The sequence below is a fragment of the Rhinopithecus bieti genome, unplaced genomic scaffold, assembly GCF_001698545.2.
Source record: "Rhinopithecus bieti isolate Rb0 unplaced genomic scaffold, ASM169854v2 scaffold_17861, whole genome shotgun sequence".
In the NCBI taxonomy this organism is placed as follows: domain Eukaryota; kingdom Metazoa; phylum Chordata; class Mammalia; order Primates; family Cercopithecidae; genus Rhinopithecus; species Rhinopithecus bieti.
In genome coordinates this window covers 2,404,104-2,417,458 of record NW_016809830.1, presented here as the reverse complement: position 1 = coordinate 2,417,458, position 13,355 = coordinate 2,404,104, and the positions used below count along the sequence as shown (strand labels likewise).

Here is a 13,355-nt window from a genome sequence, read left to right as displayed (position 1 = left end):
AAAAAAAAAAAAAAAAAAAAAAAAAAAAAAGGACCATTATGTTTCAACTTAGTTTATAAACTGCTTTAAAGGCCCAATTCTCAAATTAAGAAAACACTGTCTATACGCTAACATCCCGAGATTGTTCAAAGATATTTTATCAATGCTCTTTTGAGAAGAAAAGAAATAGACCCATATTCCAAGAAGAAATATTTTGTTGCTACTACACAAATATGATAAATAGTATCCCAAAGAATAAATAGAGATTTCTCAAAAAACTTTCACAAATTTATAATTACCTCTTTAAAACGGAACATATTTCCATTCAACTAAGTGATTTTTATGCAAACTGAGTTCTTCTGTTCTGTGAAAAAAGATTCTATTGTTTTTCTGACCGTTGCTACTAAACAAAATCCCTAATTTTTTTCTATTCAAATAATTAAATCTTCCACCTTTGTTTTTCCATAAGAAAAGGCAACTAAAATACTCAAAATACATTATACTTCACATTCTACATTGCAAAGAAACCTACAAACTATACCAAGAACTTATTACACATATACACTGAAAACTAAGTACATTAATCCTAATGACCTATTAAGTAAAAAAGTCTTAAAAATAATATGATCGTATCTTCCAATGTTAAAAAAACTTTTTTAACAAAAATAATTTTAAACTAAAATATTTTTCATCCTTTCTTAGATATGCAGGTTCCATTACTTTAATTATAGAGAAAAAGAACCTAAAATTCTCTTAGATATATGCAAAAAAGCATTGTGCATGTTTAAAATGCCATTCCACAAAAAAAGCTTAGAGCCAGCCTCAACCTAACCAGACTGTGAAGAGAAATAATAGCCAAAAATTTCTGAAAGCATAATATACAACCTTTATTTAAAATACAAAAGAAAACTATCTTTTAGTTTCAGAAAAAAAAAAAAATCACTTTGCAGATAAAAGAGCAAAGTCAGACTCAATTATAAATTAATAAATAGAAATAATGTCCTATTACCCCAAACTCCTATTTAATTCTAGGTTTTTGTCTTGAAATCTGAGTAATATGACAGCATTAATGTCACAAAAAAATCTCCAAGTTCATACAACAAACAGGCTTTGATATAACATGCCATATACAAGTTTTCAACATAATACAAGTACCTTGGCTCAGATTCAATAACTCTTGAGTTTCATTCTTTTTCTCACTAGAACTGAAATCTTATACAGTTTACTTCAGGATTAAATGTTTTGTTTTTCCTTATTAATCTAAAGCAGAACACTTTTGTAAATAAAAGAATACAGTAACTTAGAGCCTTTGAAGGAATTTAGAAATGGTGACTAAGTTGTACTAGTTTGTTGTAGTTGTCTATTTCCCACAGCAAATAAATGTAACATTTGCAGACCTTTAATATACAAATCTACATACAGAACTGAATATTAAACCAGAAAACTTTAGAATTTATTTTAACTTAAACTAGTCACAGTTTTTAGCTTTGCATAAAATTTGTATGCCTGGCAATGAAAGAAAATTAAAATTTTAACATAGCCATGAAAACATACATAATAGGGTTTTGTACCTTAAACCTCCACATTGTAAAATACAAGCACTGTGGAAATGTGACTAATGATCCAGGCCTTTAACCAAATATAATAGGACTACTGAGAAGCTTTATCACTCTTTGTAGAATAGCTTTCTTCTCACTCAAATTCACATAATTGACTCAGTATTACTCTCTGTGCTACAGCTTATTTCTAAGAAAAGTTCTTGGGGAAAAAAAATCTATACATTGTAGAATATTTTCATTCTTTAAAGTTTTACTTCCCCGAAGGACCTCTGGCTTTGCAAGCCATATTTTTACCTTTTTACTTTTCATTTTTTCATAAGTGAAAATGATATGCTTCATATCCATAAAATCAGTACACATTTCTACAGTGACTCTAAGACTTCATGGGCCATCATACAGGAAAGACATTTACTAGAAATACTCCATCCTCATTGCAAGGGTTTCTTTACCTTTTTCCTTCCCCATAACATATAACTTGGCATAAATGGAAGGGGAACACACAGACTTGGTCAGAGAAAATGGTTAGAATTACAAATGAGAAAGAAAGTAGAGTAGAGCTGAGAATTAGTTTGGCTTTAGGAGTGAGATTCAAAGCAGCTCTGATGGCTGAGATGCCTGAACACCTCAGGTGAAGCAGAAAGCAGAGCTGATGACAAGAGAAGACTCAGTTCTAGGTTTCAGGGTTCAAGGTTTTAGTGTCAAATTTTAAAAAGTCATTCCTGTGCTTTTAGAACTTTTAAGATTCTGTAGAAAGCATAATTTGCTGTCCTATTTATGTCACATGTAAGTGATGGGGGAAAGAAAAAAAATAATCATGGAAATTAAATAATTTTCTTCCTTAAAGTGAACTGATTTTTAAAGTTGTATGTGTCTAATTTGGGGACCATTTTAATTCTGGGGACCATTTAATTTGGGGACCATTTTAACAAAGAACATTTCATCAGTAACAACTGCAGAGAATTTCTGAATTAACTGAGGTATGTATGACTATGGAATTAAGCAAAGCTATTGTCCTATGTAATCAATGGAGACATGTGTTTGACTAATAAGTAGGCACATACAATAAGAAAACAAAGAGAAGCCAGACAGGGGTTACTTCAGCTATATTCCAGCCTATCTAAAGATAAAAAGATAGGCTGTAAACTTATTTCTCTCTGGCGTTAATCTGGATATCTGGAATTTAATTCTGGTCTCCTATATGCCTTTAAAGGTGGTAGATAACTTCATCACATGCTACAGGTTTGAACAACAACAAAAAAATCACATACCCAAGCATACACACAATTTTACTGCCTTCTTCCCCACCCTCTTTGTGGAGTATCAAAGCTGGCAGAAAGTAGCCTGGCCTGTAAGCTCTTCAGCACTTTCTGTCCTCTCTGGGATAGGGAGACAGCCAGCTACAGGATTCCTGCAGAGATGTTACTGTTTGATGCCTTTCACAAATGCATTACTTAAAACGAAGCAAAGTCAGTTCAGTGCTAAAGGCTGTGTGGGACCTTTGCTCCCGCATTATTAGGCGTTAGAGAGTAAAATGAAACATAAAATTTACTCACATAAACAATATGAATAGCTATTAAAAAGCATATTTTTCTAATTTATCTGGTAGGTATATATCAAGGGCTCAATCACATTAAAATAAAACTGCAAATCAAGTATATGCGTTCCCACATATGTGTTAGCCATGAAGAAAGTGAAGAAAAGAATATTCAATAATAAGCAATACTGGCAGGGAACAGAGACTCATACCTGTAATCCCAGTGTTTTGGAAGGCCGAGGCAGGAGGATGGCTTGAGGCCAGGAGTTTAAGACTAGCCTGGATAACATAGTGAGATCCCATCTCTATAAAAATCAAAAATTAGCTGGGTGCAACTGTAGTCCTAGCTACTTTGGAGGCTGAGGCAGGAGGATTACTTGAGTCCAGGAGCTCAAGGATACGGTGAGTTAGGACTTTGCAACTGCACCACAGCTTGAGCGATAGAGTGAGACCTTGTCTCTGGGGAAAAAAACAACAAAGGGCAGTATTTTGGAGAACATGAGAACTCACTGAAGTACAAAAAAAGTAACATGACATATAATCAGCTCGTGCTAATTATCATGGGAAAATATTTTTGATGTGTTTTATATGACTTGATGTCTAGGGATAGGTCTTTATTCTGATTGTTATTTTCACGTATTTAATTAAACAGGAATATTTTATGAGCTTGAATTCAAAAACTGCTCTTAGAGTTACTGCAACACTGGATATCTAAGGATGTTTCTCAACTGACACACATGATTAGTATTTCTACCCAGTATATTACATACTTTGTGGATATTGACTCTTAAGACTTTTTTCTGGCTCTTCTAGTCTAAATTATACCTAAATCAATCCAAAAGAGGCAACAGAAGGGTAGTACACTGGTGATGAACTGTCAAATTATGTCACATATTTTAAATGGTATCCACTTAACAAGTTTAAAAGATAGTGCTACAGTCTCCGGTTAAATATTAAGACATAAGACATGCATTTCCTCTGCTCATTATCACAATCTAACTCAGCAAGGCACATAAAAAAGTCAAAAACCTCAAGAATAGAGAATAGAAAAGAGACAAAATTAGTAAGTAAGTAAATAAATAAGAAATCAACAAAATTTTGGAAGATGTTAAGTGGAGAGAGAAAAGCAATTAGGTTTCAGCTTTCTCTGCTATACTTGATCTGCAAGGGGAGGAACTCAGTAAGAAGAAAGCCAATTCGTTCATCAGAAACCTGGGAAAAGTACTGGAGACACGAGGTACCTTCAAACACAGGGTTGATGAATGGATAAAACAGGAAGATTAAAAGTCTGTACTGCAGTTATTAAGACTTCCCAGACCTAGCCAATTGTGATGGCACGTGCCTGTACTCTCAGTTACTCGGAGGGCTGGGATGGGAGAAACATTTGAGCTCAGGAGTTAGAGGCTGCAGTGAACTATGATCACACCACTGCACTACAGCCTGGGCAACAGAGCAAGACCATGTCTCAAAAAAAAAAAAAAAAAAAAAAAAAAAAACAGTCTTTAAGACAGATTAAGCAAATCAGTTACTTTTTATCTCTTCCTAAATCCCACCAAAATGATGGTAAAGGAATCTGGTTTTAAGGAACATGAATAAAGTAAGAGAAAAAGCAAAAAAATTGTGGAAGCTAGAAAGCAGGCTCAACAGAAAGAAGCTCAATCGGACAGCCAAGAAGAAATTTGCCTTTTTACTGCCAAACTCCCCAAAAGGATAAGGAAATTGGTTAGATGACAAATACTTCTCTACACTAGGGTGAAAGTGCTGGTTACTGAATGTGTGTGTGGTGGTGGCGGCAGCGGCAGGGGGAGGGGGGGCAGTAATAATAGGAGGTATTAAAAATAAGTACTAATGAAATCAGTACTTTTTAAAAGTAACCAGTTCAATCTGCCCACATCTGAAGCAAGTATGGAGATTTATGCTTCTGAGAGGGTAAAAAGATAATCTCTGGCCTATCCAGATGATTCAGCAACTTACCTCACCATGTGCTCAGAGCTTCCATTCAGTTTTTTAGTGTCTCACACTTAATTACGGACAGGCAAACATCAGTCACTAGAGCTCTCTAAGAGCCTTCAATGTGAAAGACAGTAACCAAACAAAAGCAACTCAGAGTAAAAAGATACTAGGCAGACAAAAGAAAAAAACCTTAACAAAATCTATCATTAATATCTTAAACAGACACGGGAAGATAATGTAACCATAAAACGAGCAGAATTCCATCAAAGGGGTAGTGGAACAGAAGAAAAAGAGGTTGTGAAAATTAAAAATTATAGCAGAAATTCAAAATAATAAACTCAATAAAAAGTTAAGAAAGTTAAGAACAAGAGGTTGTGAAAATTAAAAATTATAGCAGAAATTCAAAATAATAAACTCAATAAAAAGTTAAGAAAGTTAAGAACATGTCCCAGAAAAACAAATAATATAAAAATATAAACATAAACATATACATGCAAGAAAGAGGATGACATTCTTGGAAAACCAGTCTAGGAGATTAAATATCTGAATAAAGAAAAGAGGTTGTGAAAATTAAAATTATAGCAGAAATTCAAAATAATAAACTCAATAAAAGTTAAGAAAGTTAAGAACATGTCCCAGAAAACAAATAATATAAAAATATAAACATAAACATATACATGCAAGAAAGAGGATGACATTCTTGGAAAACCAGTCTAGGAGATTAAATATCTGAATAATAAGCATTCCAGAAAGAGAGAAAATAGAGAAGAGAAAAACCACCAATAAAATAATTCAGATGAGAGTGGGTGTGTCCAGGGTGGTATGGCTGTAGACACGAATAAAATAATTCAAAACAATTTTCTAGAACTCAAGAACATGAGTTCACAGACTGGTAAAGTCCCAACATGGGATGAAAACAGACCCTAAATATGGCATATCATCGTAAAATTTTAGCACACCAGGTGGCTAGCTAAAAAAAGATGGTAATGATAACACAGAGAAAAAAATAGAACTTATAAAAAAATCAGATTCCTGGGCGCAATAGATCACACCTGTAATCTCAGCACTCTGGAAGGCCAAGGCAGGAGAAGCCTTGAGGCCAGGAGTCGACACCAGCTTGGGCAAGCTGGGGAGACCCTGTCTCTACAAAAAATAAAGAGAGATGTGATTGCACCACTGTACTCCAGCCTAGGTAACACAGTGAGACCCTGTCTCAAAAGAAAAAGAAAATAAATCAGAAATTGGATTGGCAGCTCAGTTCTTAAGAGTAAGAATGGAACTTTAAAGACAAAAACATAATGCCTTCAAAATTATCAAGGGAATAATTTTCAGCATGGAATTACATTATCAGCCAAAGGAAAAATTAATTTTTAGGGAAAATTTAAAATATTTTCAAAAGAGCAAGGTCACAAAAAATGTAGTACCCATGCAACCTTTTTGAAGATGACACTGAAGAATATGCTCCACCAAAATCAGAAAGTAAATCAAGTAGGAGGTAGACATAGAATATCTTTAAAAAGAGCTCCAATTTGAGGGAGATGCAAAGAGAATCTCCAAGAAGATGATAATGAGTGATACCAGGGGAATAGGTGCACATCAGGTGGGAAGGTCAACCAATCTAGACTGGGGCTTATCTGAGGGCTCCAGGAGGAACTCTACTCAAGATGAAATTGACATATTACTTGATATTTCTGAATACATTAAGGCAACTAACTATTCATCTGTGAGTGGTGTTTACATGATCATGGCATAAACATGACATTACTATATGTGGAAGATGAATAGAAAATGATCAGTGGTTAACTGGCAGCCCAAAGATATATGCTTAATCCTTATTTCCAAAGTGAAATGGCAATAGTTAAGCTTAAAACTAAAATCAAGGAATAGCCTTGGAAGTACATGCAAATATAAAAGTAAGCATCAAACAGAGAAGAGCTAGAAGAAGTTGCCGCTGGAGAGATGGAAATAAAAAAAAGAGCAGGGAACATATTTAATTTTAATAAGAATAAGAAAACAAAAATAGTAGTAAAAGACATGAGTTTTCAGATTTAAAGGGTAAATCTAGAACTTAACACTATCAATGATAAAACATCAGAAACCAGAAGAATAAAAAGAAAAAGCTTCCAAAGGGTGTATGTACTAGGGGAAGGATAGGTATATATGAAAAACAAAAGGACATCCAATTTCTCAAGAGACTTCAAGATTCTCCAGGCAAACCTATTTCTTTCTTAAAATTTTCTACTGAGCCAATCTATCTATCAAGTATGAGGGAAAAAATAAAGATAATTCCAGGCAAGCAAGATTTAAAAATAAAAATTTAGCACCCTTTCTAAGGACACCACAGGAGAATGTGCTCTGCAAAAAAAAAAAAAAAAAAAAAAAAACCAAGGAAGAGGAAATCATGAGATCCAGAAACGGGTAGAGGGAATTTTTGGAAGACAGTGAAGAAAGTCACAGGATATTAGTTATACTGAAGTTTAGAAAACTGAGGGCTCCAGGAGGATATTTCTATGGGGAAAAAAACAGAAATGAAGTATCTGAACTACTGAGGTTCTACCAATTCTGTGGAAGAGTTTATAGTTTCCACAATTACAAAAATAAAAAATTATTTACAGAAGGTAATAATACACTATAATGCCTGGCTGTAAATAATATTTTCATAGGCATAACACGGTAAAACTGAGTATAAATTTAATAAAATGTTATCTCTAACTATTTTGGGAGAATGAAGGAAGGGAAGAAAAGGGAAGAGGGAGAAAGGTGCAGTAATATATAAATAGTACCATTATCACATAATATTTAAACACAAGGAAGGAATTCCCAAAATAAATGCCTAAAAGGGGTGAACGTGGTTGTCTCTGTGACATTAGACTTGGATAAAAAGGAAAAGCAGGGCAGTGGCATTTTTCTTACATTTAGCTTTTAAATTATTTAACTCTATTACTTTGAAAATATTTTCAATTACATAAAAAAGATTTCAATAAAGAAAAGTTATCTAATGACATAAAATCTTTCTCAAATCAGAGATGAGGTCTAATGGTGTTATCTGCAAAATAAATTAATATTAATGATGTTTTGAAGGATACATTGCAAAAGACAAAACAAGCAGGCACCAGACTAAGCTGATATTCATTTCCTGTGTAGGCTTCATAAAATTGTAGTAGACTTCAGTTACTAGATATACAACTGTAGCAGCCACTGTGAAATCCACCAGCCACTGGTATTCTGGAAAGTAATGCAATGCTGGAAAAAAAAAAAAAGTTTCACTTAAATTTTCATAAATAACTTATGAGGACCTATTTATAATTAAAATATGCTAGACTTTATTTGTTCATTTGCAATGTAAGATTTACAAATATATGAATCTAAAAATGCAGGAAATAGACTGAGGATGTTAGCATCCCAAACTAAATTTTAATACCTCACAAATTAAAATAAACCTTAAAAGATTACCAAAGTTAAATTTAAGTTGTTGGTAAAGTATGATTGCAAATTTATTGGTATTAACTGATTAGCTATTTTTTACAGAAATTATAAGTGTTTTCTTTTAAATATCTAGCTATGATACCTTCACTTCAGAAAACAACTTAGTCTGGAACACAACAATTTAGTTATACTGTTCACTTCTGTGAAGTAAGAGTTAAACTTTATGTTACAATTATTGGCTGTACTAATTGTAAACTAGTAATTCTATGAAATACTACAGATTAAAATAATAAACAAGGCTGGACCCCAGCACTTTGGGAGGCCAAGGCAGGCGGATCACCTGAGGTCAGGAGTTCGAGACTAGGCTGGCCAACACGGCAAAACCCCGTTTTTACTAAAAATATAAAAATTAGCTGGGCGTTGTGGCAGGCGCCTGTAGTCCCAGCTACTTGGGAGGCCGAGGTAGAAGAGCTTGAACCTGGGAGGCGGAGGTTGCAGTGAGCTGAGTTCACGCCACGGCACTCCAACCTGAGTGACAGAACAAGACTTTGTCTCAAGAAAAATAATGAACTAAATATACCTCTTATACCCTATTTTGTTCTGCAAGAAAAGTTTATAAAATGTCTGTTGATTTTCCATAAAACCATACCCCTTCAACAAACTATTCCATTCTTAAGAGTTTACATTGAAATTAACATTCTTTGAAAGTAAATATAATTCCATCACCCTTTGCATCTCAGTTGGCATAGGTATTCTGGTTTACTTCTACCAGAGTGTAGTCCAAAACATCAACATCATTTTTTAGAAGGCCTCCTAAAAATGTGGAAGTAAATCACGTACATAACCATCAATTCAGATGTTCTTATGGCACATAATAAAATGATCTGCATTGCTTTGGACGGTTTTTAGTGATAAAATATAATACAATTACACTTGAAGATACAACATTCTTATAGAAAAAGTATTTTGAAAATATCACATACAGTAAGAGCTATTAAAAGTAGCATCAAAACTAACCAAATTTTATACCATTTCTGTAAGATGATCATAACATTTTAATAATCCAAAATCCTTTTATGATTTTTAAATTTGCATCAAGTTATTGTAACACTCTTTATCTGCTTCAATGTACTTTAACTTTTAGGTTAACTGCTTTAGGTTTTCTGAGAGTGCAGCGGTGTGATCATAGCTCACTGCAGCCTCAGCTTCTGGGGCTCAAACAATCTTCCCACCTCAACTTTCCTAGTAGCTGAGATTACAGATGCACACCATCAAACTTGGCTAATTTTTTAATTTTTTGTACAGACATGATTTCACTATATTGCCCAGGCTGTTCTCAAACTCCTGGGCTCAAGCCATCCTCCCACCTCGGCCTCCAAAAGAGGTGGGATTATAGGCATGAGCCACTGCCCCCAACCCTGCTTTAGGTCTTCTATTGTGATTGACCTACAGTTTCTGAACATAAGCCTGAAACATACTGATGTGGTTACAGAATGCTTACCCTCAATCACTTCCTCCCACTAAGAAAAAAAAAAAATCACCCATACTGAGCTTTCTATCTGGAAGGTCAGGGAAGTGGATGGAAAGGACAGACCAAAATCCATTTAAGGTTTTCAGTTTTATTATCAATAATTTAAATAAGCATTCTAATTCTCCAAACCTACCCATACTCATAGGGACTTCATGGAACTCACTCATAGCAAACAGTGAAGTGACATTCAAAAGTTCTAATGTTCTTTAAGAGGTTCTTATAATACATAGTTAATACAAATTAAGATAGACTTTTATGATAATTATTGGGACATCAATAATATATACATTCCATGAAAGTACAAATTATATATATTCTTGGCTATTTAACTCAAGTGTTACATTCTTTGTGTAATCAATAATACAATTATATATATGCCTTTTAATAAAATATTGAAGTCAAAAGAAGACAGAAAACTCTGTACTTTCACCTAAACACACATATACAACATGCATTCACAAATGACTACGAAAACTTACAAACATATATGAACATCTCCCTGTTATGTTGGTTAACTGGAAATGCTCTTGATATTACATGACCAGTTGATAAATGAGTATCATTTGTGACTAGTTATCAAAATCCTAAAAGTGAAACCAAATACTCCATAAACTACATGCTAAAGCTACAATACCCTAAATTCAGTTTTTTTTTTTTTTTTTTTAAGTTCATTAAAATAGCCTAGTTCTCATTGAGTGGCTGTACCACATTCAGTGTGTAACCCTGTCCAAGTTATTTAACTCTTCTTCCTAATGAGTTAAAAAAACAAAAACAAAAACTGGTAACAGTTACCTACTTCAGAATTGTGAGGATGGGGTAATACAAGTAAAATATTATAACAATGTCTGATACTCAACAATTTTAAGATCTTATTAAAGCTAGCTGACAAATTATTCAATAAACATTCTTTGTAAAAATGTCAAAACTACTAAAAATCAGGAAGAACGTTTATATATTATTGTATTTATACGTGTCTATGAACATTTTATACAAGTAAGCACATATAGGAGTAGTGAAACATATGTGACAACTACTAATCAAAAAGTCAAAGTGCCTTTAAATGTTTTAAATGTTGAATGTAAAATAGTTAAAAAGAAAAAAGAGGAAGACATAACCAGTCTTAAAAGTCTAAATGGGTCAGGCGTGGTGGCTCACGCCTGTAATCCTAGCACTTTGGGAGGCTAAGGTGGGCAGATCACAAGGTCAGGGGATCGAGACCATCCTGGCTAACATGGTGAAACCCCATCTCCACTAAAAAATACAAAAAAATTAACTGGGTGTGGTGGCGGGCACCTGTAATCCCAGCTACTCGGGAGGCTGAGGCAGGACAATGGCATAAACCTGGGAGGTGGAGCTTGCAGTGAGCCGAGATCGCGCCACTGCACTACAGCCATCCGTCTCAAAAAAAAAAAAAAAAAAGTCTAAATGATATTAGACAAGTGATTTATATTGCTCTTCACTGATATTTTTTAGTTCTAGGGCATGCTTTACATATACATATAACCTTTACAGATGTAATAATAAACTTTCACGTATTTCGAAGCCACCTTGTATCATAAAATAATCCTATTTGAGATGTTAGACCTCTTAAAATTTTTTGATGGTGGTATGATTTAACCCAAGAAGAGTCAAATTACATAATGACACCTTATTTGACATTATCAAAATTATTTTAAAAAACATGCATTTCATTTATCACATAAACCAGTGGTTCTCAAACCTAGTCAAAATCAAAATCACTTGGAGCACTTTTAAAATGCAAATTCCCAAAACCTACTCTACATTTACTGAATCTTCAAGGATGGGAGTAGAGAATCCATTTCAAAGAACTCATCAAGTGATTTTGATATATCCCAAAGTTTAAAAACCAGTGTTTTAAATTATATCACCTTAGATGCCTTTTCCTTCTAGGATTCAAATAATTTCATATTAATATCATTTTAAACTAGAATCATTGTAGTCATTATATAATTACAATAATTGAGACACCACAGTTCTATAATTTATAGGAGGAAAACTAAATGACCTATTTGGAAATAACAAATGGATGAAAGTAAATCCTGAATAAGTAAATTTTTCTGATTTCTAATCCAGTTCATTATTCTAAAACCATTTTCCTTTCTAATATATGTGAGAATAAAATTGAATTACTCTAAATATGGGTAAATCAATAGAAATATAGTTGACCCTTGAACAATACAGTTTGAACTGCGCACATCTACTTATATGCAGATTCTCTTCCACCTCTGCCACCTCTGACCAGCAAGACCAATCCCTCCTCTTCCTTCTCCTCCTCAGCCTACTGAAAGTGAATATCATAGTGATGAAGACTTTTATGATGATCCACTTCCATTTAATAGGAAATATATTTTTTCTCCCTTATGATTTTCTTAATAACATTTTCTTTTCTCTAACTTACTTTATTGTTATGATACAGTGTATAATACATATAACACAAAAAATATGTGTTGATTTTTTATGTTATTGGTAAGTCTTCTGGTCAGGAGTAGGCTGTTAGTAATTAGGTTCATGAGTAGTAAAAAGTTGTACTCGATTTTTCAACTGCATAAAAGTAGGCACCCCAACCCCTGGGCTGCTCATGGCCAGACATTTCAAATGCAGTTTTGCAAGCCACATTAGAAAAGGGCAGGCTGAAACAAAGAGTAAAAGGAAGTCTAGAATTCTAGATAATAAAAATTGACTGTGATCTCAATCTAATAAACAGAAACTGCATAATAAACTTGTGTAAGTTAGCCTCTTCCGAAAATTGGAAAAATAATACAAGTTAGGTGAACAAAAAAAGAAATTCAATTCAAATGAAGTCATTTGAGCATCTAAGTTCTTAGAAAGATTCCTTATTCTGTATAATGGACTTAATGATTAAAATGAAAGTACTTTCACTACCATAATATAAAACTGAGATTTATAGAACATTTTACCAAGATTTCCCTTACCTAAAGTATCCACTTCTGTAACTGATTTTGTTTCTAGATGAAGGTCAATATCCTTTGGAATGGTTAATGGCTTACTTTCAATGTGACCATTATATTTCCTATAAAAATCAGACAAGTGACACAAAAAACAAGTTACCTACACTGTTATCCAAGTGCTTGTTTCAAACTAATTACAAATGAAGTTTTAAATTTCACAGTGTAAAGGCAGAATTCTTAATATTTCATCAATAACGAGGTAAAGTACTCAAAGGTAGTTTTAAAAAGGGTACTGTAAAATTTGAATGTAAATTATCATGTGAATATACAGATTACCAGGGAAATAATTACCTAAATTAGTTACTGCAATAAAACTTTTTTTTCTAGCTTAGCATTTCACACCCATTTCTCCTACTCTCTTTTTTCTTTAGGCACAAGAGTAA

At 33.4% G+C, this 13,355-nt stretch overlaps 1 protein-coding gene across 1 annotated transcript in view; it reads right to left on the bottom strand.

Moving 5' to 3' along the window:
• Nucleotides 1–13,355, bottom strand: part of TMEM161B (transmembrane protein 161B) — a 79,373-nt gene that overhangs the window by 17,754 nt on the left and 48,264 nt on the right. Inside the window, 2 exon segments of the mRNA XM_017890503.1 lie at nucleotides 8,112–8,268; nucleotides 12,937–13,034. Coding sequence (XP_017745992.1) covers nucleotides 8,112–8,268; nucleotides 12,937–13,034 — 255 coding nt within the window.